Source organism: Anarrhichthys ocellatus, unplaced genomic scaffold (assembly GCF_004355925.1).
Source record: "Anarrhichthys ocellatus isolate YVR2014 unplaced genomic scaffold, GSC_Weel_1.0 scaffold3, whole genome shotgun sequence".
NCBI classification, from domain to species: Eukaryota; Metazoa; Chordata; class Actinopteri; order Perciformes; family Anarhichadidae; genus Anarrhichthys; species Anarrhichthys ocellatus.
In genome coordinates this window covers 16,373,294-16,396,269 of record NW_022280033.1, presented here as the reverse complement: position 1 = coordinate 16,396,269, position 22,976 = coordinate 16,373,294, and the positions used below count along the sequence as shown (strand labels likewise).

Genomic DNA, 22,976 nt, shown 5'->3' with positions numbered 1-22,976 from the left:
CACAAAGTCAGCTGTTATGGTGCCAATGTAATAAAAAAAAAAAAAAAAAGAAAAAGAAGGTAGGCATGGGATAATAACAATACATCTCCAGACACCGTTAAAGAGCCGCATGCAGCAGTGATGGAGCAGGAACGCGCTTACCTCTGTGTGATGGTTATCCAGTGTTAAGCTCGCTGCTGCAGAAACACTCCACTGAGCTCTGTGCGCCGACGGCTGCTCTCCACCAGCGTCCCGTCAGCGCGTCACCCTCACCGGCCTCAGCTGCGTCAGCGGGGCCGCACCACACCACCACCACCTGGCACCGGGCAGCCGGCTCTTCACAATAAAGGCCCGGACTCAAGTCACTGCATTACAAAACCGAAATAAATGTTGTGGTAGCAGATACATTAAAATGTTTTGACTCAAAGCACTTACCTATTATGATATTTGTTGGGCCACTTGGAGGCAGCTGAACAACACGTGTTATTTCAGGGCTACCGTGTTAGCATTAGCAAATAGTTACCTTTAGCCCTCAGGACACAGGGATAATTATATGCATTCATTAGGACTCCTGTTTCGGACCACTTGATACATACGAGTCTAATATAGTATAATATAATATAATATAGTCGCCATCAACCCCTGAGAAAAAAATAGCTGCTAAATGCCCCACTATGTTCACTAATGTTAGCTAGCTGCTAAGTTAGCCTGTCTGTGGTGCTCAGCAGGTGGCTTTATATAGCTTTACTCTACTACAGCTGCTTGTTAAGGCTGGAAACATAATTGATAGCATAGACTGTATAGTTGTAACAGTGAGACTGAACCACAACACAACAGTAAAGTTGAAACCAGTAAAACCAAAACAATTAGCTAAAGATGCTAAAATGCTCAGTAGAGTTGAGAGGAAATACAGATAATTCTCCAAAGGGTTTATCGTCATGAGCAAAACCTCTACATTACCCAGAGTCACTTGAACCATTTTTAATATGAAAATATTGACAAGCACAGCGTCAAAAAGTATATTTGTCCTCACAAAACAAATTTAAATACATACATTTTCTAGTAAACAAAATACATATAGATTTAGCTTTTAAAAACTTAAGTTGAATGTGTTTGACAGCTGGGGTCTAAACAAGTGCATTGGAACTCCTAATGAAGTGCATGATGACCATGACATCACATTGCAGGATTCCAATGCATTGGGTTATGAATCACAAATCTATACAGTGAATGATTGAATGAATAACACACCCTTTAATTTAAAGCATACTTTTACTGTTTCACTATGATACTGTGCATTTATCGGTGGTTTTACTTTGAAAGTTTTGACCGGAAGTCCCAGCTGGCAACGCTCTCTCACACTTTATACATGTGTCTCTCCTCCCAGAGCTTTAGAGGGGACACATTTTGCAGCCAGGAGGAGTCATTCATATTCATAGCCGTGAAGTCATTTGAAATTTCATTAAATCGCTGTGTGCTTACAAATCGACTTGGATAAAAGTTTTCACATACATGTTAAATGTTCGTGGAATCCAAAAAGAGGATATGGAGCGCCATCAAGTGACCAAACATCACACTGCATGAGAAAAAACACAATACTGGTTGCAAAGGAGCCAATTAAAAGAACACATTCAACTGTATAAAAGGAACACATTTTTTATATTTCATGATGAAATTCAGAAGTTAGAAAAAGTCTGATGTACAACAAAACTGACCTCCTAAAGGTTATTTTATCATCCATGTATGAATTCTCCAAGTTTAGAAAGCTATACAAATATCACAACCAAACTGTAAGTTATTTAAGAAGCATAACGGTGACATCATTTGAGGTAAAATAAGTACAATATAATGTCAAATCAACATGTAATTAAGTACTGGCATAATTATAAAAAGGAATATTATTTTGTTTCTGGTGAACTGAACATCATTGGCTCAGTGAACAGGACACCCACTACCAACTATATTTAAATATCATAATTAAGATTTCAATTACCAAACCAATTATTTCCCCTTTTCTCCAACACATTAAACTTAAATTTTCAACAGTAAAATCTTTAAATGTCCCATGGTTTGTAGAGGTAAAGCATTGTTTTTTTTTACAGTAAAAACATACCACAACACTGAATATCACACTCAGCCGCCCTGCCCCCCCCCACCCACACCCACACACACACACACAGAAAGATGCATAACAATTTATAAAAGCAATGTATGGATGCATATCCTGATGGTTGTTTACAGAGGAACACACCGTCTCGCTGACTCCTCCATCCCTCTTAAAATAATCATAACTTTAGAAACTAAACCCAGCAGCAGCAGCCATGTGTCGATCAGCGCAGGCGTCGAGGTACGGGAGGGGCTGCATTTGTGTGTCTCTGGGTGGGTCTTTGGGGAAGTGCTCGAGTCGGGCAGGATATGTAGCGCTCATGCGTCTCCGAAACCCTACGAGAAACAGAGCGCTGTAAGGTCATCGACTCTGGTGCAGTCGTAGATATACAGTAAAGGGTGGGTCAACTGTGACTTCCAATTCCTGATTATCCTTTTAAAAAAGACACACACACACACACACCTACACCTACACCCACACCCACACACACACTTCAAAACTATTGTTACATCCAAATTACACCGAATTAGAACCTACACAATGCCTAAAAATGCAGATACTCGGTCTTTCTTCGATGTTACGAGAGGAAGAGCAACGTCTCCACAAACGAAATGCGTTCTTTCAGTTTTCACATCCATTTGAACAAATCTGAGAGTTTGAACTGAAACCCAGTGGTGGGCCGTCAGCTAAGCCTTCTCTGCTGGCCTAAACAGAACCACAAAGTAATAGCTAGTTTATAATTTAATAATTTTTCACAAATACACTACATGTATTATAATTTATTTTCCCATTAGCTTATTTTCTCATTGCACAGCTCCTGTCTTCCTCTGTTGCTCTGCTTCCAGCACAGCTTGTTTTAAGGAGAGCTTTTATCCAATCAGATTCAGCCCCTATGTCTCTATGTAAAAAGAGAGGCCCAAGGTCCGCTAGAGAGCCTTTGCAGTTTAAAGTAAATGGGGAAGTTATTGTTGATTGTCATAGTCTTCAACCAATCAGATCTTTAGTTTGACATGTTGGGCGTATTCTTTGAAGTGCCTTTGGCACCGAGGTAGCCTGCTAAGTACGTCAGCATTAACGTGCGCCGTGATTGGTCAGTGGGCCAGCGCGTGACTAATGTGAAATTTAAGGAAGATGGCAGAAGTTAGTTGGAGTAGTAAGAGTCCAAATTGAAAGATATGGAAGAAATTATAACATTTTTAGGGTTTTGCTTGGTGTAGTTTATTTATTTTTATGAACGTGTTCCTGGCTTTTGAAAACTTTTGGAGAAATCCGAGTGGATCTACAAATCAACGAACACGTTCGCAGGGAAACGAAGCTCCACAACCGCGGCCTGCGGCCGGTCCCCAGGTGGGGAACCGTCCAAACTGTGGACCGGCCAGGTGGGACGGTGGGGATCCGTAACTGTGTTTTTTTAGTTTTCAGCTCTTTTTTGTAGAAACTGAACATCTTCAAATACCATTTGCACAGATATTATACATTTCTATGGCATAATAACTGTCTAACAGTCCCATTCTGGTCTTCAAGTCAATCATGTGGACTAAAGATCTAATTTTAGCATTTTGCCTTTTTTAGGGCAGTGTACTGAGCCGGTTATTTGAATCTCCTTTCGCGCATGAAAAGGTAAAACACAGCTCTCAATAAGATCCCACTGTGCCGCGGAATTAGCAAGAATTAAAGGCACTCGGGCGGATTTTCCCACGCTATTTGCAGCCTCTCAAACCTTCTTGCCGTGGTGTACTGCAGGTGTTTGCTCAGTTCTTTTGTCATTATTATCACCCTTACATTTATTTGAGAAGCATTACTTAGTGACGATAGATTTACTTACTGTTCACAAGCATGTGAAGTATATATATAGTACATTATAACATGATAAATATAATGTGTGAACAAACTAAAAGTGTATCAGAGTTTATACCTAGTTTGCTGCAGTACACACATTTATTACACTTTGTAAAGAGATACTAACACCTCTATCATTTAAGATCACCAGACTCGAGAGTTTGTTCCAGAGAAAGTCACAGGGATTCAGTTATAGTTAACAATCAAACCACTTTTAGCGTCACTTTGATGTGAGCTTTCGTTTTCAAATGTTGTCAGTGTGTGCTCTCTCGCCTGTGTAGATAATTATATCTTTTCACAGCATGAACATCAATGGCTTTATCGCTTTCTCACATATGGCTTCCTGCCTAATGCACAGTTGTGAATCACTGGTGGGTGAGCGTTTCCTCTTTATCATTTATTGTAAATGCTGCCTGTAGATTCGATATTGGTCTCTCTGTTTGTTTCTGTCACACCTTCACTCTTACACTTCTAGTAGAATTGCTTGAGATTTCTGCAGGAATGAGTCCTGAAACCCAGCAATGAGTCAGCAACGTTAGCTGTTTACTCCTGCCGATTGCATTCATTTGTGAGGAGTATCTTACAGAACTAAAATGTATAGGTGTCATAAAAGTTTGTTTGCCACAGAGCGTATATTTTGCAATATCCAACACTTTTGTCAAGGGAACCAGTGAGATGTTAATGTTAAAATGAATGGCGTACAAAAACACGCCATCCCTGCAGCACTGACACGTTGCAATACAATATATTTGCTACATCGTATTGTTTTATATACAATTGTATCGAACTATATTGTTCGATACTGGTCTGCATTGCAATGTCAGTAAACTCAACCACTGGTCTTCAGACTGACCTTTCTGGGACCCGTGGAGGAATCCTGGGTGAAGCAACAGACGGCCGTGGAGGACGTGGAGGAGGGGCATCTATCATGTCCTTTTGAAAAAAACACAAAAAAAACCCCACATTTTGATAAGACCAATCTTCCACGACAATTCCACTTTAAAGCTGAAACAATTAGCCGATTAATCAATTACTGGATCAATGGAGAAGGGGGGATGACACTCGGCAAAGGGCCGCGAGTTTGAGCTGCGCTGGTGATCAAAGTCTGTTGGAAACCGTTTGTCCCTGTTGCCATAAAATATGTGAATTAGTGAGAACAGACACTTTTTTGAAGCCAGCTTGCTACCTCAGCACACATTTACTGAACCATGTCCTCACCATCGAGTACCAGCTGCTTCTTCTAATGTAGGCTTTTTATGTAAATGAGTTTGAATCTGTCCTGTCTGGATGTCACATGATGTGAGTCAAAATACCCTTTTTAATAGCAGATTTTGCACATGCAAACCAAAGAATAAATTCAGATTTTTGGACTCGAAAAGTAGACGACAAAGTATTTTCCATACTATATCTTGTGTGACAGTCAACAGAAAATCATTGGGTATTATCACCATTATTAGTTTAAAGACATTTTGATGATATTTTTATCAAAACAATATGAAAGATGAATGAATAAAGAAAATATGTGTTGGTTGCCAGCCTATCCAACGACAACAGATAAAAGACTCGTGCGATAAGAGTTGGGGGTTTAAAATAGAGTCAAAATTGAAATCGTCAGAAAAAAAACCCACAGTTCTTATTGCACGCTGGTGACTTCTGAGAAACCACTGAGCTGTGCATGCCAAGCTCAAAAGATTTCACAAGAAAGAAAAAAACTTGGGTCTTGCAGAGTGAGTCTTTTAATAACTTTTAATAACTTTTAAACTACAAGATAGTTGTTTCCATGTGCACTAATAAAATGCTCTTGTTGCTGATTCAGGCTCACCTCAAAGTCAGGCTCTGTCCCGCTGCTGTAGCTGAAGGTGCTGAGTCTGTTGCTCTCAGTACCTGATGTAACAAGAATAAAAAATGGCTTTAATGTGGTAAGAAAACACATGATTTCGAGTTTCAACGAGGTCAGTGCTTGTGGTGAAAGATGCTGTATGACCACTTCACCAAATGTGGATATGAATACCTGTTTGAGTCTCACAACAAAGGTGTTACAGTTGTGTAACATGTCTGCAGACATGTGCGAATCGGGGAGATTAAACAGAGAGCAGGCAGACTAACTCTGAGAGAATGAGAATCAGGGGGCTGTCAGCTAATTCCTCAAACTTTGTCAACATATGGGTGCATTTCAAAGCATATTTATTTTTGATAATTTTTCTTTTAGTTTGAAGCAAGTTTTCCATAAAAAAAAAACATGATACTCAAACATTAAAACTGCAATATGGGCCAATGTAAGTGTTTCAGGGACATTTTAACATTTAAGAGCAGATTTCTATCAAAGGGCAGATTTGCTCTCTGGAGGGTTCTCAGGAAGTCTGTTGTGTAATTGGCCATTTGAATAAGTGAGTCAATGCATGACTTTAATCTGAGACAATGTTGAGAATGAACAGAATAAGAGCAAATCTCCTCCAGACTAAATGCCCATTTGTATCCTCTGTTCTTTCTCCCATTCTAAATGGTATTCATAAAGGGAGTGTTAACAGGTCTTAAAATCTCAAATACATCTTTAGGGCACCATCAGAGCAGGACTTGTTGTTGTCAAGACATCTGTCAAGATCAGAGGGCAACGCCTTTCTTCAAAGTTGTTTGAGAGCGTGTAGTTTCCCAGTACTGTGAGGAAACCCGTATCGCATCAGGATGGTGGGGAAGACAGTCAGAGAAGGAATGGTGATGACGTTAGGCTGCTTCAAAAATGTCATAGCCTACAGATACCTGCAATACTGTGCGTCACACTGTAATAAAACAGAATGAGGAAGCAACAGCTTGTTTAGGGTTGTGAAACAAGGTTTTGAGAAAAGGTGTGAACATGAAAATGTAAGGGAGCCAAACCAAAACATTCACATCTCTCACAAGTACTGAGATGGCCGCAATCATCACGGCTATTTAAGTTTCATTCAGGCAAAAGCTTTGCGTTCTGGGAGCCCGAGGGGCACAGAGAACACGGGAATAACAAGTAAAAAACATTGTTGAGTCAAGTCCGTTCAGTCCAGTATTTATCTAGTTCTGGATTATTCCACTGGCTTTAACTTAAAGGATTCCCCCCCCCGCTGCCCAAGTTGAAAATGAAAAAAGAGGAAAATACAAGCATTTGCACCAAAAAGCTCTAACAGCTGCAGTTATCACGACTGCCTTCAATCGTACCACCATGCGAGTATTATTTTCACCTCCTGCCTTTCTGAGTTTCTTTAGCGACGGTATGACTGCTGTAAATCTTTACGTTTGTTTTAAGCACAAACTAGTGAGACATTACATTATGGGCTGTGTAATAAACAGCAATTTTGAAGTACAAAATAAAACAGCTTGGACATATTTTAACTGTCGAGCAGTTTTTTGAACAAAAACAATACATTTCTGTACTTTTTATAATTATAACTATTTTCATTGTAAAAATAAGAAACACTTCTGTTTTACACCAAAACTAAACAACACTTTCCCACAAGGCAACAGGTCACAATAGAATATAAAACTGAAAAAAAACATCTCTTATGTTGTCAAATTGAACATTTTAAATGAAGATTGTAAAGCCCTTGAGGCAAATGTGTGATATTGGCCTGTACAAATACAATTGGACACGGACACACCATCCTCGTCTTACTGGTGACGGTAGTGACGATCGCGTGTCAAGTAATCCAGGAAGTTTTCCGTGAAGCTCGTATCCAGGTTTGTATCGCTCGTTGACCAACAGGTGGCTTTGTGAGCACATGAAGCCTCAAAATGAACCCTTTGGGGATCCAATTTTCTGGAAAGCTTCAATGCTTCATGAGGCTTCATCTACATCTTTGTAGATGAACTCTCTCTCTGTTGCTGTGGTAGCTGACCGGGTTCTTTCAGCTCAACATTTCATATTGCCAATCCGCACGTCAAGCTAACCTCAGCACCTGTTGCTAACAATGTACGGCTAACAGTTTGGGGGCGGAACGCGAGCCAATGAACCTACTGTTAATTGTAACCCATGTCAAGAGCTGAGAACCTACACTTAGGTCCTTATCATTTAGATACAGTTCTGACCACAAACACAGTGTTGCACATGGGTGCTGGTTAAAAACTAATTTGACTGAACCTTTGTTTTATTTCTGTCTCGTGGTTGTGAGGTGACGAGTGCCAGAAGCATCAAGTCACTGAGGGGAATTGTTTTTTGTTGGTGCATATTGGTGCATTCTGTCATGTATAAAACTTTTTACCTTAGCTTTACGTTAGCTATTTCTAACTTGTACTTCTTTCAAATATCCAACTAATTGAAACAGGTACAAGGCACTCATCAGAAGTGCTTCTGACGAAGACTTTGTGAACTGTATTCAGTTACACTTCTGACCCACAAATAAACAAACAAAACAAACAAACAGAAAAACAGAGTTGGGACTCACTGGACGTGCTGGACGTGCTTCCTGTCTTCCAGCTGCCTCGCTGGATACTCTGAGGCACCGGAGGAAGAGGAGCCACCATTCTGGGTGTCGACTTGTACAGAGAACACTCTAACGTCACATTGGGGCCCCAGTATAGGTTCCTCTGCAGTGGAGCACTTATCTCATAATCTAAGAGGGGAGAGACCACATCCAATGTCAGCATTTTTATTTCAAAACAGCCGGATGTGATTTTCAGCTGTGTGCTGATCATTTATTAATCATTTTATAACCGTAAAATACGCTTATAGTCAGTTCATTGTGGAGCTTTATATTACATCTGAGCCATTTGATTCATACTGAATAAAATAAATATTCAAATAATAGTCAAATTATTCTACCGAGCTCCTTTCCGGCCTTCTCTCTCTCTTTGTGGCGTCTGGTGATGCTATCTCGTAATCGCTTCAGATTTTCCTGAAAAACAACAAAGCAGCACACACGTCAGATCCCTTTATGAGCACCGATCAGCACCTGACCGACCACAAAGTGCGTACAGTTGATCTACCTGCTGATAGCGTATGGAGCTCGATCTCCGCTCATGGTCAAACTGCCAGGTCTTGAACTCTTGGACGGCCTCATCCACGGTAATTTCCCCCACCTTCACCCTCTCCTGCAGAGATATGAGCTGTCTCTGTCCAGGGGTCTTCATCCCAGCATAGGGGTCATAGGTAGGAGAGAGGGGGGCCGCCGCAGGCTGAGCTGGATGGGTGCAAAAGGTCGACATTTTAACAAAAGCAGAGGACATTTTACACTTTTACACTACAAAGAAAACAATGTTGAGAAAAAAACAAAAGGCATCAAAATGTACTGAAAATACCAACATTAAACAATAACAGTATATCAGAATTATATATATGATATTACTGGATTATAATTAGTGATGCATTGATGTGCTCTTCACTGTAATGTTGCAGCTGGTGAAGGTTGGATTAATCTACATTACTTTATATACTGCTGCATAGTTTACAATGTAAAAACATATCAGGATTTATTAGTTGATTTATATTTCCCATTAATAATCTAAATCTGCAAAGTAACTGTTAACTAAAGCTGTTGTGACAAATATAGTGGAGTAGAAGTATAAAGTAGCATGAAGTGGATATTCTCAAGTAAAGCACAAGTACCTCAAAGTTGTACTTAAGTACAGTACTTGAGTAAATGTACTTAGTGACATTCCAACACTGATTGGAGTTAAGGTGTAAGGATTGTGTTTTTCATACATACTCTGACATTGTAACATTGGAATTGCTAGGAGTCTTGGGTAACGTTTACTAGAGAATGAACTTAAGCCTAAAGCTTAGTAAAGTAAAGTGCAAGGCCTGTTCTACTAACCTTTGGTAGTACGTTACAACATCAATAGATTTATATTTGGCTCTTACCATGCTGAGGTCTTATGCAACCAATGAGATTATAACCAAAAAAAGAAGGATTCTCAAACTGTGCTTTACCTGCAGGACATCCCGCTTCCATCGCTGTACTCTGGGACGCAGCTTTATCTGAGAATACTGTCAGAAATATGAAGTTATCTACTTTTGCTCGGAGAGCGACTTTATGAAATCTGATGTGATTTTGGGGGAAAGACAAAAGAGACGGCTCGATACCTCTGGAGATGTAGGTCTGAGGCTTTTCAAGATCCGCCATGGACTCGGGTCTGGGGATGGGGGCCGGTGGGCGGTTCAGGATTAATGGGTTGAAGCTGCCGTTTGCATCCACTGTATCATAGATATCCTCTGGGCAGAGGTTGTATGGATCCTCCTCTTCTTCAATTTCATCAAAGTCAGTATGACTTCCCTTTTCCTCTTCCTCACTTATAAGGTGGTCAGTGTTGTCCTGGTTGACACTGGCAGGTGGTTTTGCTGAAGGAAACAGCACATTTACCCACACTACATTATATACACTATACCATATTATAAATGCTGCTATTTAAGGTCATTACTTCAAACCTATACCTTGGAAGAACTTCCTCAGCATAGCTTCCTCTGGGTTCTTGTCTACTGCGATCATCACCTCATCTGAAAAAAAAAAAAAGAAGCTGCAATTGTTTAACCATATGTTTTTGTAAACGTCATAATTGTTAGTACCAACAAATAAAATCATGTTCATCTTACATAGGTCCTCTGCACATTCAGGGTCAATCACCAGCATCGACTCGTATATGTCCTCCGAGCAACCCGAGTACTTCATCATCATGTCTTGAGAGTTAGGTGTCATCAACTCGTACACCTCTGCACCTTCCTCTGTGTGGATGGAGTCCTCAATGTGAGACTTGAGCATGTCTGCTGGCTCCTAGATGTGTTTGAACACGAGAGACGGTCACAGGGTGAACTGAAAAGATCCGACACATCGCTGGAGACCACATAGAAATGAGCTCTCATCACCGGACTTACAACAAATTCGTCCATGAACTGTCTGAGATCCAAGAAGCCGCTCTTCTCTGCCAGCGTGTTCGGGTAGTCTCCAGACTTGTTCATCACGCTGTAAGCCTGCAGCGCCCCGGGACACTGAAGGAGAATGGTGGTCAGCTTCTTCAGGCCGTACTTAGCAGCGAAGTGGAGCAGCGTGGGAAGCTCCTCGTTACGCTGATCTGAAGGACAGAAGGCGGTCAGATAAAACCGTCCCTACGACTGTAGGTTGACTCCTAAAATATGCTTTTACTCTCCGAGGTTTCATAGCGATCCATCCAAAAACAGACATCGCCGATGTCAGATATATGCTTTCAAATGCTTCCAGATATGTTCTCCTGACACATCTGCCCCCAACTTTGGGCAAATATTTGGGGAATGCCCTCGACTAAATCAGAAGAAATGTACTCACATGCCGTCATATTGTCTTCTTCAATCTGTCTGATTCCAAACACCTGAAGACCCGTTGCGGGCATCATGGATTTCAACGAGTCAGTTAGCATGTTGTCCAGTGATTCGGTTGCATTGGACGTCAAGTTGAAGGCCTGAAAGTACAAAATGACTCGCATGACATGGAGAGCTATCAACGTTAAGTTAATTATCATAATGGGCCTCGTGCAGGAAGCAACATAAAAACAAATTTCCTCTTATTTTTGTTTGTATCCACAATTTGTTCCTATTTTGTTCGTAGTTATAGTCGTATGTTTATATTTTATGCTCCTGTCTGGTCGAGAGCACTCTTACAAAGATAAGAAAAAAACATCTTGTTTTCAGAGTCCTTAAATTGTTGACCCAATGCAAGGAAACATACAGATCCTAATAAATGCAAAAATATCATCATAATGACATTTAGATTATTATATGTTCTTACAATGATTGGATTATTAAAGTTGTGGGCTGAAGAAACACTATTGGTCCATTGATTCCTATAAAAACCCTTGGATTACACTGTGTGCGTTCAGCTTGTGAATGGCTTACATCCTGCTCTTTGATGCTCTTTCATTTTCCTGTAACGCCATATCACGTTTACTTTTTTTATTTAACGGTGCCTCAACTTCTCCGCTGCTGCAGTTCTTCTTCTTCTTCTTCTGGCCTTTATTTAAGGGCATCTCTCCATTTCTTGGGCATGTGCCAGAGTATTTGCACACTGCACAACTCCTGCCCTAATAAAGTGTTTAGGTGTTATCTATGTTAACAATAGGCCACACGCCTCCAAATGAGGAATGAAAAGAGAACGTTTCTGCACGGGGCTCTCACCTGGCAGATGAAGTTAACAGGATCGGCGGCATCTTCAAGATACCGACTGACTTCCCCCATGTTGGTGTAATACGTAACCGGCCTCAGGCTGACGCAGCATTGGTCAGAGTACATGGTGAGTGATACCACTCCAGCAGGCATATCTGGGGGGGAGAAACAGAAAATACAGTCATTTCAGATGGCAGTTTTCAAGATGTTGCCATCAACACTGAAAAAAACCCCAAACAGCTTCAGATCAATGACTTCCTGGAGACACTTACCAGGTGCAGTAACACTTATAGTGTAGTCATTCTCCACAGTGCCTGGGACCCTTTTTGCAGCTACATTTCCAAATGAAAACTCCACCTCTGGTACCGACCAATCATCTACTTTATGCGTGAAAATGATAAAAAGTTTCTCCCGCTCCTTAAAAAAAAAAAAAAAAAAAGGAAATTGGAATCAATATGGCTTCTTAGAGATTATTTTCCACACTTCTGCACGTAATCGTCTATCCGACGATAAAACACTAATTGTAATGTAATCACTTCAGTCTTACCCCGCACAGAACTCTGCTTGGCTGGACGGTGAGACAGGTGAGGTGCGTGGGTGTACTAAGTTCCTCGCCTGTTGAGTTCGGTGTGCTTGCTGGTTCTCCATCCTCCAGGACGGGTTCTCCATCCTCCAGGACGGGTTCTCCATCCTCCAGGACGGGTTCTCCATCCTCCAGGACGGGTTCTCCATCCTCCAGGACGGGTTCTTGCTGCTCGTCTGACACCACTACCCCTGTCTCATCAGTAGCGGGATCTTCTGTCAAAGAGGCTGCTGTGATGTGCACCTCTGCCGCAGCTACAGCTTTGATCTTATGTTCGGCCTCCACTCGTCTGCCTTTTCAATACAAAAACAAAGAAATGATTTACTTATATTGTCACCTAAATACACTTACTCTAATTATTCAGCGAGGGCTAAAGGCTCAGTTTAAGCATTATGAGTGAAAGTTTACTTTCTCTGCTGATAGTTTCAGTTTTATATGCAGAAGTTTCACCTCTGAAACTTCTGCCACCACCTTGGGGGGGGTAAGTAGTAAACCGCAGTTTGAACACAGTAATCGGTTCCCTCTGTACTATTCCCTCTGCCCTCTCTCTGAAAACGGCTAGTTCTGTGGATCAACCTGATTAACCAGGACATTGTCCCAGGATAGGCGAGATGATGATGATGATTTGTGTTTTTCAAATGTTTCTTGTTGTCAGATCTTGATCACCAGATACAGTATAGCATTGGATTTACTTTTATTCCAGTGGAGCAGAGTACAGCTCAAACCTGACCACATAAACCAGTAAATAGGTAAGTGAGATGATTATGTGGTGTTTTCATAGGTTGGGTGAACCGACTCTCTAATTGGTTAATTTTGCTCTTTGGGCCTCTAATCAGCTTCATCTGAACAATTAAATAGTCGTAACCTGTTGGGGTAAAAGGCTTCAGAAATACTCCACAAAAGTGTGACGTATTTAAAGGCACAAAACAAAACAAAAAGAAGTGTGATGTGTTTCTGCGTACTATCAGTGATGGACTCCAGAATGGTGGAAACGTAGAGAGCAGGCTCGTCGTCGGCGTAGAGTTTCCTCCAGCTTGGCCAGTCCTCGAGGCACTCCGTGGTTACGTCGTCCTCTGGCACGCCGCACAGCAGCGCCACCACTCTGTGCGGAGGGTGAAGGAGACCCCGGAGCGCCGCCTGCAGTTCAGGGTCACAGAGCATGTCCAGGATCACCCCAGTGAGGAGCAGCACGACGCACTCGCAGCTCTGGAAACAGTCAAAGTCATGTCCGAGGAGCTGATCGGCCGGGTCGACCGCGTACAGCACAACGGACCTCTTGCGGAACTTTCTGGAGGATTTCAAGATCTGCTGCAAGTACGTCGCCCATTCCGCTGCCTCGGCTGCGTGCAGAATTAACAGCTCGTGCGCTGAAGGTGATTCAGGTTCAGCTGAAAAGCAGAATATAGCGCGATTAGTGTGTACAGTGCGTGCATTCAGCTTTGCCCCACCAAAGCAATAAAACTGGAAAATATTACTCATTAGTTCCTTAAACACTGCTGTTCATGCCTAACCACGTGAAATGAATCACAATCAGTTCAAACATTACGCTAACGACACGACACCCGCCATGTTGTATTAAATGTGTCGGCCTCCGTGTTGCAGTAGGTAAGTAGGTAATGTTTGCTGTGGAAATGCTTCACAACATACCAGCTGTCCAGGTGTGTGAAATGTCAAGGTGACTGTGGTCGGAGAGTGAATGTCCGACGTGTTTGATAGACCAGCGGCGAGCCAGCAAGGAGTTGTGCAAACACGATGCTGTGTCAACACCGGTCAGAGTAATTTAGTCTGACTCATTACAGTGTTTCATCAGGTCAAGTTCACCGCTGTACACGACGACGGGGACAGAAACCCAACGCGGATATTTCCCCTTCTTCACAGCTCTCCACTGGTGACAGGGCTGAGAGAGTGGACCGTACCATAAAATAACCTTCATATTCATTTAACCACACAGGAAGGCTGAGACGCTTGCTTCCTCTTTTTACTTTTATGAGCTCAGAGAAGAGTTGTTGATGGAAGTTCAATGAAATAAAAACATATTTCCAAAGAAAAAGATAAAACATTCTTTAAGACTAATCCATATTGGGTAAAATAAGACATTTTCACGACCTGAAACTGAGTAAAAAGACAGTTACACTGTAGAAGATATGTCGTATTTACCTGATCTAACGCTTGAGTGGGGTTCCTCCATGGTCGCGAAGCCGCAAAAGTGCACAAAATCACCCCAGAAAAGGCATCGTTTGCCCAAATATGTCCTTTTTTTGGTTTCTAAAGTTCACTAGAGCTCCCGTCCCCTTCAACTGAGGCTACATTAGCTCTCACCAGCTGTACTGCAGCCCTTTGCTCAGCTGTATTAATAGCAACACTCGGTTTCCTGATTTTGGTGACACTGCCCCACTTCCTGAAATAGTTAAAGAAGTGAGAAACTGCAACACAATGGTGCTCTGTCGTGCAACACGTCTTGCGATTCAATTCATTATTAATTTGTAGATTATTCAGGGCAAAAATAAATAAGACAGAATAGAAAAAACAAGTATTTGTGGAATAAAAAGAAGGATGCAGAAAACGGATAAATACAAAAGTCTTTAGTTTTCTGTTCTCAATAATACGGCGCGCGCGAGCGCACACACACACACACACACACACACACACACACACACACCCCAGTGGCGGGCCGTGCATTTTATACCTGGGCCTTCAGTGCTGTCCTGCAGCTGAAACATCACCTAATAACGACATGATGGCGCCACAGCTACGGTTATTTGTTTCTAGGGGTGCAACAATAGATGTATTCGTATTAAACCGTTCGGTACGAGGCTTACGAACCGAACAATACGTTTGAATAATACTAGTGCATTTGGAAAATTCAGAAGCTTAAATTGTGGGAAATATAATGTTTTCGGTGGACTGCGCTCACGTAGGAGACAACGGGCTGTGAACTCTGAACCCGGAACAATAACAAACAACAGCTGACGCCCTGCACTTCTGGGAGGCTACGCTAAACCAGTTTAACAAACAATAACTCCAAGCATGACGGCATGCTTCGTAATTAACGGACAATGCATATAGTCCAAATCTATATAATTAACACAATGACAACAACAAACTCACAAGAACCAGTCACATATATTCATATGACAACAAATCAATCCAGCAGACCTGCAGCGGAACACCTACACACTCGAGGGCCATTCAGATATTAGATGTAAAAAAACAAACTTACCAAATGCTGTTCACTTAAAGACAAACTCCATCCTCCTTTCTTTGTTGACAAAGAGTTTAATCCCACGGTTAAATCCCAACTCACAAATTCGTTTCTCCTCCTTCAGCCATTGAGTATTAAAAAAACAAATCTACACCAAGCAAAATGCAAGAAATATCATAATTTCTTCCATATCTTTCAATTTGATCTCTTACTACTCCGACTAAGCCTCTGCTTAGTTTTCGTTTTCCAATAGTCACGTGCTCGCCCACTGACCAATCACAGCGCACACTGCAGTGGTGCAGCGCTGCACCTGAAAACTGAGCTGTCCGTTAATGCTGATGTACTTGTAGGCCAGCTAGCAGGCTCTGTCAAGGAATACGCCCAACATGTCAAACTAAAGATCTGATTGGTTGAAGACTATGACAATCAACAATATCGTCCCCATTCACTTAAACTGCACTGGATGCACTTGAGAGTCTGCAGGCCTCGGGCCTCTCTTCTTACCTAGAGACACAGAGGTGAAATCTGATTGGATAAAAGCTCTACTTAAAACAAGCTGCACTGGAAGCAGAGCAACTGAGGAAGACAGTAGCTGTGCAATGAGAAAATAAGATAATGGGAAAAATATTTTTATAAATTATAATACATGTAGTGTATTTAAGAAAAATTATTAAATTATAAAATAGCTATAACTTTGTGATTCTATTTAGGCCAGAAGAGAAGGCCTTGCAGGCCCTGATGGCCCGCCACTGACACACACCCATAAATATATCAGTTCAGCTGTTGTCAGGGTTGCATGCTTCTTCCGTTTTTTCACTTCCTTAACAAGGTGACATGTGTGTTTGGTGTTTCATGTTGTGGAAATTAATGTATTTCCTTGTGAGAAATCAAAAGTATCTTAAGCTCTCTGTCTTTAAGAATGTATTACAGAATACGATACAGGCATCAAACATGAGCCAATGAGTGCTAACAGAGTCCACTACATACAAACAGAGTCACAGAATACTTCTCGGCCGATAAAGGGACAGCGTTCCTTCACCCGGTAAGGATCAAGGAAAGCTGACGTCTTCCTCGGACTTGAGCGCAGCATAAATACACCTCCGAGAGACGTACTTCGCCCTGTCAAATCAGGAGACAGCGTGTTGTCAATGTTTATGTGCCCTCTGAACTTTTACCTAAGATAAGAAACAACATGGTTTTTCAGTAACGCAAACACTGCTGACCCAGAAACATATAGGTTCAAGCTAAAGAGACGTTACAGAGTTCATAAAATCTATTTTTCTCTGACACTTCACAGTCCGACTGACATTGTGAGACTATATCTGAAATAGATAAAAATGTGTATCGAATACGAAATCTCTACCACGGTAGATGATATAAATAAATATGAATGTTAACGAACATAGTTATATTTAAATAGGCAATAAAACACTGTGTCTCATGTATACGCACGTACAACATGTATGCCGGTACATTCAGCATTTAAAGTGACAGTAAAGGTGTATCTTTAGGCTTTTTAGCAGTTTCAATGTTTAGGGTGACACTTGTAATAATATCCGGTTTATTATTGTGATTCTATATTAAGTACAGAGTCATTTAGCTGCTCAAATGCTGGCTGAGGTGATCACACAGATAGATGAATGAATCATCTGTATGGTGTCACTATTACTATGGATGTGAAGTTTCACATTTCCCAAGAATTTCTCCACTGACATAAAGGCAACAACGCGAGGCACCACGCTGACACAACCACTAGAGGGCAGCAGTGAATCACTTACGCCAGCCAGCAGGACGTCTCCATCACCGGTCAACTATGCAGACAACAAGGCACTACAACTGCAGGTAGCTCTAAACAGGTGTGGTGATATACTTTAGCAGTAATATCCAATATAGGCATTGGAGTGTTGAGGCAGACTCAAAGACGTATCTCTGCAGGGTCTCTCTCTTCAGCTTAAGATGAAGACAACAGAGGAAGACTGTTGGGACATCTGCAGGCCAGGATGATGATTGTGCTCAGCTGGAAGAATCTGGACAAACTTGTTTTGAGGAATGTGGATGCAGCCTGTTTTGCTTTGAAGAGATGGACTTCTACTGTTAAAGTGAAAGACCAGAATTTGTACTCGTTTATGGAGTATTCATGCAGAATTTGGGGATTTGTTTTGCTTGAGGAATATTTTCCTGGTGTGGATTAGATCCGCTGAACCACTTTTCAGGCGAAGTGGATGCCAATAAACACACAGCAATCAGCAGTGATCACTGGCTGTGGATTGATAGACCTGATCGCAGCCCAACAAAGCACCTAAAACAGCTGTTTTTCCCCCACTTCCATAAAAAGAAAAACACCAAACCATCACATCGCTCGCAGAATGACTTCAACGAACTTCCAGACGCGTGTCGAATCAGAGCCGAGAAGCTGTTCTGTTGGTGTTTGGTGTATTTTGGCATGTATGTGTAGGTTTGCCCTGTCCTCAATCTTCAACTACAGTTACAAAATCACAAGACAAGAGTTTATCCACTTGTCTGACCGTGACCTTTTTTTCATTTTGTTTTTCAATAATGCAATTAGTTTTGTTTCTGCTGTGACCTCTTCCTCCGACGTAGACCTTTTAATGTCCGCAGCAGAAGTTCACTCTGCGGCTTCTGAAGCTGCCTGTGAAGAGCAGGGTGATCCATGACCCGCCTTTAAGTACAATTTCCTGTCGAAAAAAAATGCCCTAATTTCTTCTAACTCTGCCATTAGCTACCATAAGCATGACCGGCCCGTTACCTTTTGTTTGGGCTCCCTTGAAACCACTATCTATTAGGTGGCTCAAATCAAATCCCTGCAGCCCGAGTTTAATAAGGGAATATTTTCGCTCCTATGTTTTAACCTTGTTATCCAATATCCTGTCTTTTTAGTCAGCCGTGTGTTTCCAGCACAGAGAGCGACTCTGCCAGAGAGCGTGCGTCAGTTCACAACAGAGACCTGAGATCCTGCCTGTCGGAGCACAAAGGTTCACGCAGGGACTAAGAGCTCGCTGGTAATCTGCTATGCTGGCACTGGATTACTCAGTGATACATACAGTAACAGTTTACTGCTGACCAGTTTGTGTCTTCTTCTTCTTACAACTTTAACCCTCAACTTTAAGCCTAAAAATTCTTATTCGGCGTTTGGTTGTACTTAGCTCCACCCTCTCGTGTCACTTCTGGTTGCACAAACACAAGAAATGGCGACAGCCAAAATGTGGAACTTAAAGGCTTCAAAACCGTAGGCCACAAACTAATTTGTGACATCACGGTGAATACATCCACTTCTCATATGCTAAATATGAGGTTCAGTACAAGGCTGCTCGACTGCGCTTGGCAATTTTTTTTAGAAATTACACTTGAAATTGTTTTTCACGATAATTTAAACCGGGGCAGACATGATTTTGCAACTTTTCTCGGTTAACTCGTCGTTACTCAGAAGAAAAGCCTCATGTAGCGGACAGACACACGATCACTGTGATGCATGTGAGGAAATTGATTTGTGCCAGTTTTCAGAACGGAATTTGATTTCAACGATGTCCACATAATGTGCCTCCTGGGTGGAAATTTTACCAAAAGGTAATTTTTGAGGAAGTGCGGCATTATTCAGACAGGTATTTTTTTTTTTTTTTGACTTTGAAACAGTTTCATGAGCTCATGAAATCTGCTCACTTCACAGAGAAGCGCCTACAATGACAGAATAAAATCCTCACAACTGAAGTTACTAAGCACCGAGCACTCCGAGGCAGGCAGGAGGCTGTGACGGAGGGGGAGTGGAGTACTGTACTTCTAATATTGCCGACATAATGGTCATGTTACCGTCTCGTTTGCTGTAACCCCCCCCCCCCCCTGTCCCGGGAAAGCTCTACCTCATATCTGCACCCACTCCGAGGCTGTCGGGGGAGACTTTTAAAGCGGAGGAAGCCGGAGACAAAGCACAGTCCGAGGACACGGGAGTGCAATCTTGAAATGGAAAACTGAAATGGGGAAAAGGGTCTGGAGCTGAAATGTTATTTGGACGATAGCCTGCATAAGAAAGGAACTGTGTTTGGTTTCTCATTGAGAGTCACCAGCAGGGCTCATTGTGATAAGAAAATAAGTCTAATGTTACCTGATCTGGTATAATGTGGACCAATTACCACTCCATTGCACTTCATTACAGGACTGTAATAGGGCCGGGGGTCAGTGCTTGAGATGGAGTGGCGGAGGAAAATTGAGTCGTCATTGATAATATGATAAAAACTGACAGTGAGAGGGCCCCTCCGACAAATTATTGAAATTTACAGTTGATAGGGAAACACTATAACCTCATTTGGTAAGCAGCTGGCAAGCACTTGTACAAAGCAGGTCCTCGAACACAATGGGAGGCTTATGGAGAGAGGGAAATCCAAAACTATCACAGAATAGTTTTAGGCTCCTGCTCATTGGCCTCTGGCACCGAGTGTGCATGTATTCAGTTTTTAGAAATGGCTTAAGTCACACAAACTACCCCACTGGATTGTGTTTTTTTTCCCCTCTTGAACAGGTACAGGCAGGTTGAGGAACCCATTATAGGTCGCAACAATGATACGCTGACAAAAAAAACCCAGACGTTATCTTCATTCTCAGTTTCTCTCCGCAGTGGAACAGAGAAGTGCGCGTGGGCTAACAAAATATATAAAATCTCCCCGTCACCACAAACCACTCTGCTCTTGGAGAACGTATGGCGGCCATTTGTTTGCCTCAGTTAAAGTGCCTCCATTTGAGGCCCCTTGAATAAATAAATCAAATAAACTACCATCAGACATACATTTCCAATCCATCAAGGTAATCAGATTCTGTTTACCTGAATGGGAACTATTCTAAAATGTTATTAAAAAACTTAAATGGAGTTTAGGTGTGGAATAACCAGGCACAGGAAATGATGAGCAAACAGCGGGATAAGATTCCAATTACTATTAAACAAGCATCGCATTGACTAGTAAAGAGGAAAATAGCTTTGACATTTTCCACAGCCGGAGCTCCCACCTGACAGGCTTTGTCGTATACGAGAGCACGGCAAATTCAATTCGTGGGCTCTTAGACATGAGGTAGTCAAGGCTGCCTCCTGGAATACTGCTTAAAGGTCCATTTTCACTCCCTCCATCTATACATATATAATATAATATAAAGTATGTGTAGAGATAAAGAAATAAGAAATATTTGATCATGCATTGAAAACTGAATAGACACAAGGCAACACATTATATGTCTCTTCCAGCTCACCATCGTTCTTCTGAAGCATTGACAAGAAGTCCCGAAATCAGGAATGCAACAAGGCCATGAAGTCATTATGGAAACATAATTTATGAATCATTTAGAGGCCCAGTTCAGTTTATCTCACATATCTAAATAGGCAATATATTGAATGCATGCTCCATTGATCAAAACTGTTGTGGGACAACTTATCGAGGGACCATCTTTAACTACTATTTAAAGATCGTTGGGCTTTCATCTACAGTCTCCACTCAGCTGAAATCACTTCGACACGATAAAGCGAGTCAATTTGGATGTCAGCTCTGGCTCCAGTAATCACACTGGCCACTAGATAAGTGTGACTTTATTTATTTATATTGAGCCCTGTGTGCGTGTCTAGTTGAAGATAATAGTTTCATTTCCCAGAGAAAGTTTGCCTGCGACCCTCATTGCGGAGTAAATGTGACAGATTTCTGCTTCATTAGGATTCATCGCGCTGACAAACGATGGATTCGTCAGATGAATCAACAATAAGCAAAAGCAGCGCGCGCAGGGCTACCGTGAGTCTCTTTGCTGTCCCGGAACTGACTTCAATACGCGCTTACAGCTTGAGATCTACAGACGACAGCAAGTGAACAGATACTCACTCTCAGAAGTAACGCTTCAAGAAAAGTTGCACCTACAAACGAAATGTGCCGCATGAAAAAAAAACACATTTTCCTAAATATTTTGAAGCAATTTTCTCTCTGCATTCAGGACAAAAACAATAGTATTTTGTATTTCCAGTGGTGTATTTTGGACTGTTGTAACTGGATTTTCCTGAATATTTCACACAAACAAACTGAAATGCTTTGAATTGATCTAAAAATGCTGATCGATAACAGCTTTCTTTTGAATTTGACCGTTTTATTGTGGTAATATTCATTAATATGATAAGCTATTTGAAAGGGATCCTAATGTGGTTATTGGATAATATATAGCAGGTTAAACTAACCGCCTTTAGATGTGATTTTATGAAACTAAATCAGATATTCTTTCACATATTTTTTTTAAAAGCCTTTAAAGGGCATAACCTTTAGTTTGTTTAGTAGAAAAAGATACAGCTACACTTAAGTGGTGTCAGTTGTTGATGGTCAATGTGGAAGCAACATTCCCACATTAGCTCGTGTTGTTAATGGAGGCTCCGGTAAACAGATTTCTTAACATTCATCAACAGACGGTGAGGTCACGTCTCCTCTTGCTCTGAGAGAAAGTCCTTCAGCGTGTCCTCTGGAATATTTGAAATCTTGGGACTTTTCTTAGAAGATTTCGATGATATCAAACTGGTCTGTAATCTGTGGCCTCTCACAGACCATCTGTGACAGACTCTCCTCGTGTTGCTAGTTGGCTCTATGCCAGGCTGGAGTGTTTGTCGGAGTTAGCAACAGTAACACCAAGAGGTAGAGACTGAGCAAAAAGGACACATATCCTGCTGCTTCATTGCGTGTGCCAGGAGTGAAATCAGTACTTTTGAAGGGTTATGGGACTTCTAATGGCAGATTTGATGATGACACCGGCTCCGTATTTAGTTCTACTGCAAGTCGCTTCAGCAGCCCGGCTCAACCAGCACCACCATGCGTCCTTTCAGAAACTGATAAAGGTTCCTTCACAGTTCCAGTGTGAACAGCCCATAAACGGATCCCTGTGGAACATTTCTTTGGGCTGTTCGAGAATGTGACCCAGCCCGTTCGTACCGGGGACTATTGTGCCGGGTTTTTCTGGAAGTCACCGGAGGGGTTCATAAAGTGCGACTGTGAAAGAGCTTTAATTTTTCAAATTACAAAGTGCATACTTACAAAGATATTGCATTTCAGAGCTCCTCATTGCCACCGCTGCTGGTGTAGCATGGGGATTTTGCACTTCCACAATGAGGCACAAGAGGTCAGAGCTCCACTACAAATACTGCGAAACACCC

At 41.7% G+C, this 22,976-nt stretch overlaps 1 protein-coding gene across 2 annotated transcripts; it reads right to left on the bottom strand.

Moving 5' to 3' along the window:
- Positions 1–1,619: 1,619 nt before the first annotated feature.
- On the bottom strand, positions 1,620–15,285 carry pik3ap1 (phosphoinositide-3-kinase adaptor protein 1). Of its 2 annotated transcripts, XM_031873182.1 has the most exons (17): positions 14,758–15,285; positions 13,563–13,988; positions 12,565–12,893; positions 12,290–12,434; positions 12,030–12,172; positions 11,185–11,317; positions 10,758–10,954; positions 10,479–10,656; positions 10,320–10,382; positions 9,972–10,226; positions 9,819–9,875; positions 8,876–9,069; positions 8,712–8,784; positions 8,335–8,502; positions 5,748–5,809; positions 4,779–4,858; positions 1,620–2,421 (listed from the first exon to the last, which is right to left on the bottom strand). In XM_031873182.1, exons 1-17 carry the CDS (start codon positions 14,786–14,788, stop codon positions 2,310–2,312), a joined length of 2,646 nt encoding a protein of 881 aa, XP_031729042.1. In that variant the 5' UTR covers positions 14,789–15,285; the 3' UTR covers positions 1,620–2,309. The 2 variants fall into 2 exon arrangements, with proteins under 2 accessions (XP_031729042.1, XP_031729032.1); XM_031873172.1 differs by having other exon boundaries at positions 13,563–15,285.
- Positions 15,286–22,976: the final 7,691 nt, after the last annotated feature.

Coding starts and splice junctions, on each gene's coding strand:
- pik3ap1 (XM_031873172.1), bottom strand. CDS start 14,079: ATGAGTAATATTTTCCAGTTTTATTGCTTTGGTGGGGCAAAGCTGAAT. Junction 12,173..12,289: donor TATAAGTGTTACTGCACCTG/GTAAGTGTCTCC, acceptor TCTCCCCCCCAG/ATATGCCTGCTGGAGTGGTA. Junction 10,383..10,478: donor TGAATGTGCAGAGGACCTAT/GTAAGATGAACA, acceptor TTTTTTTTTCAG/ATGAGGTGATGATCGCAGTA.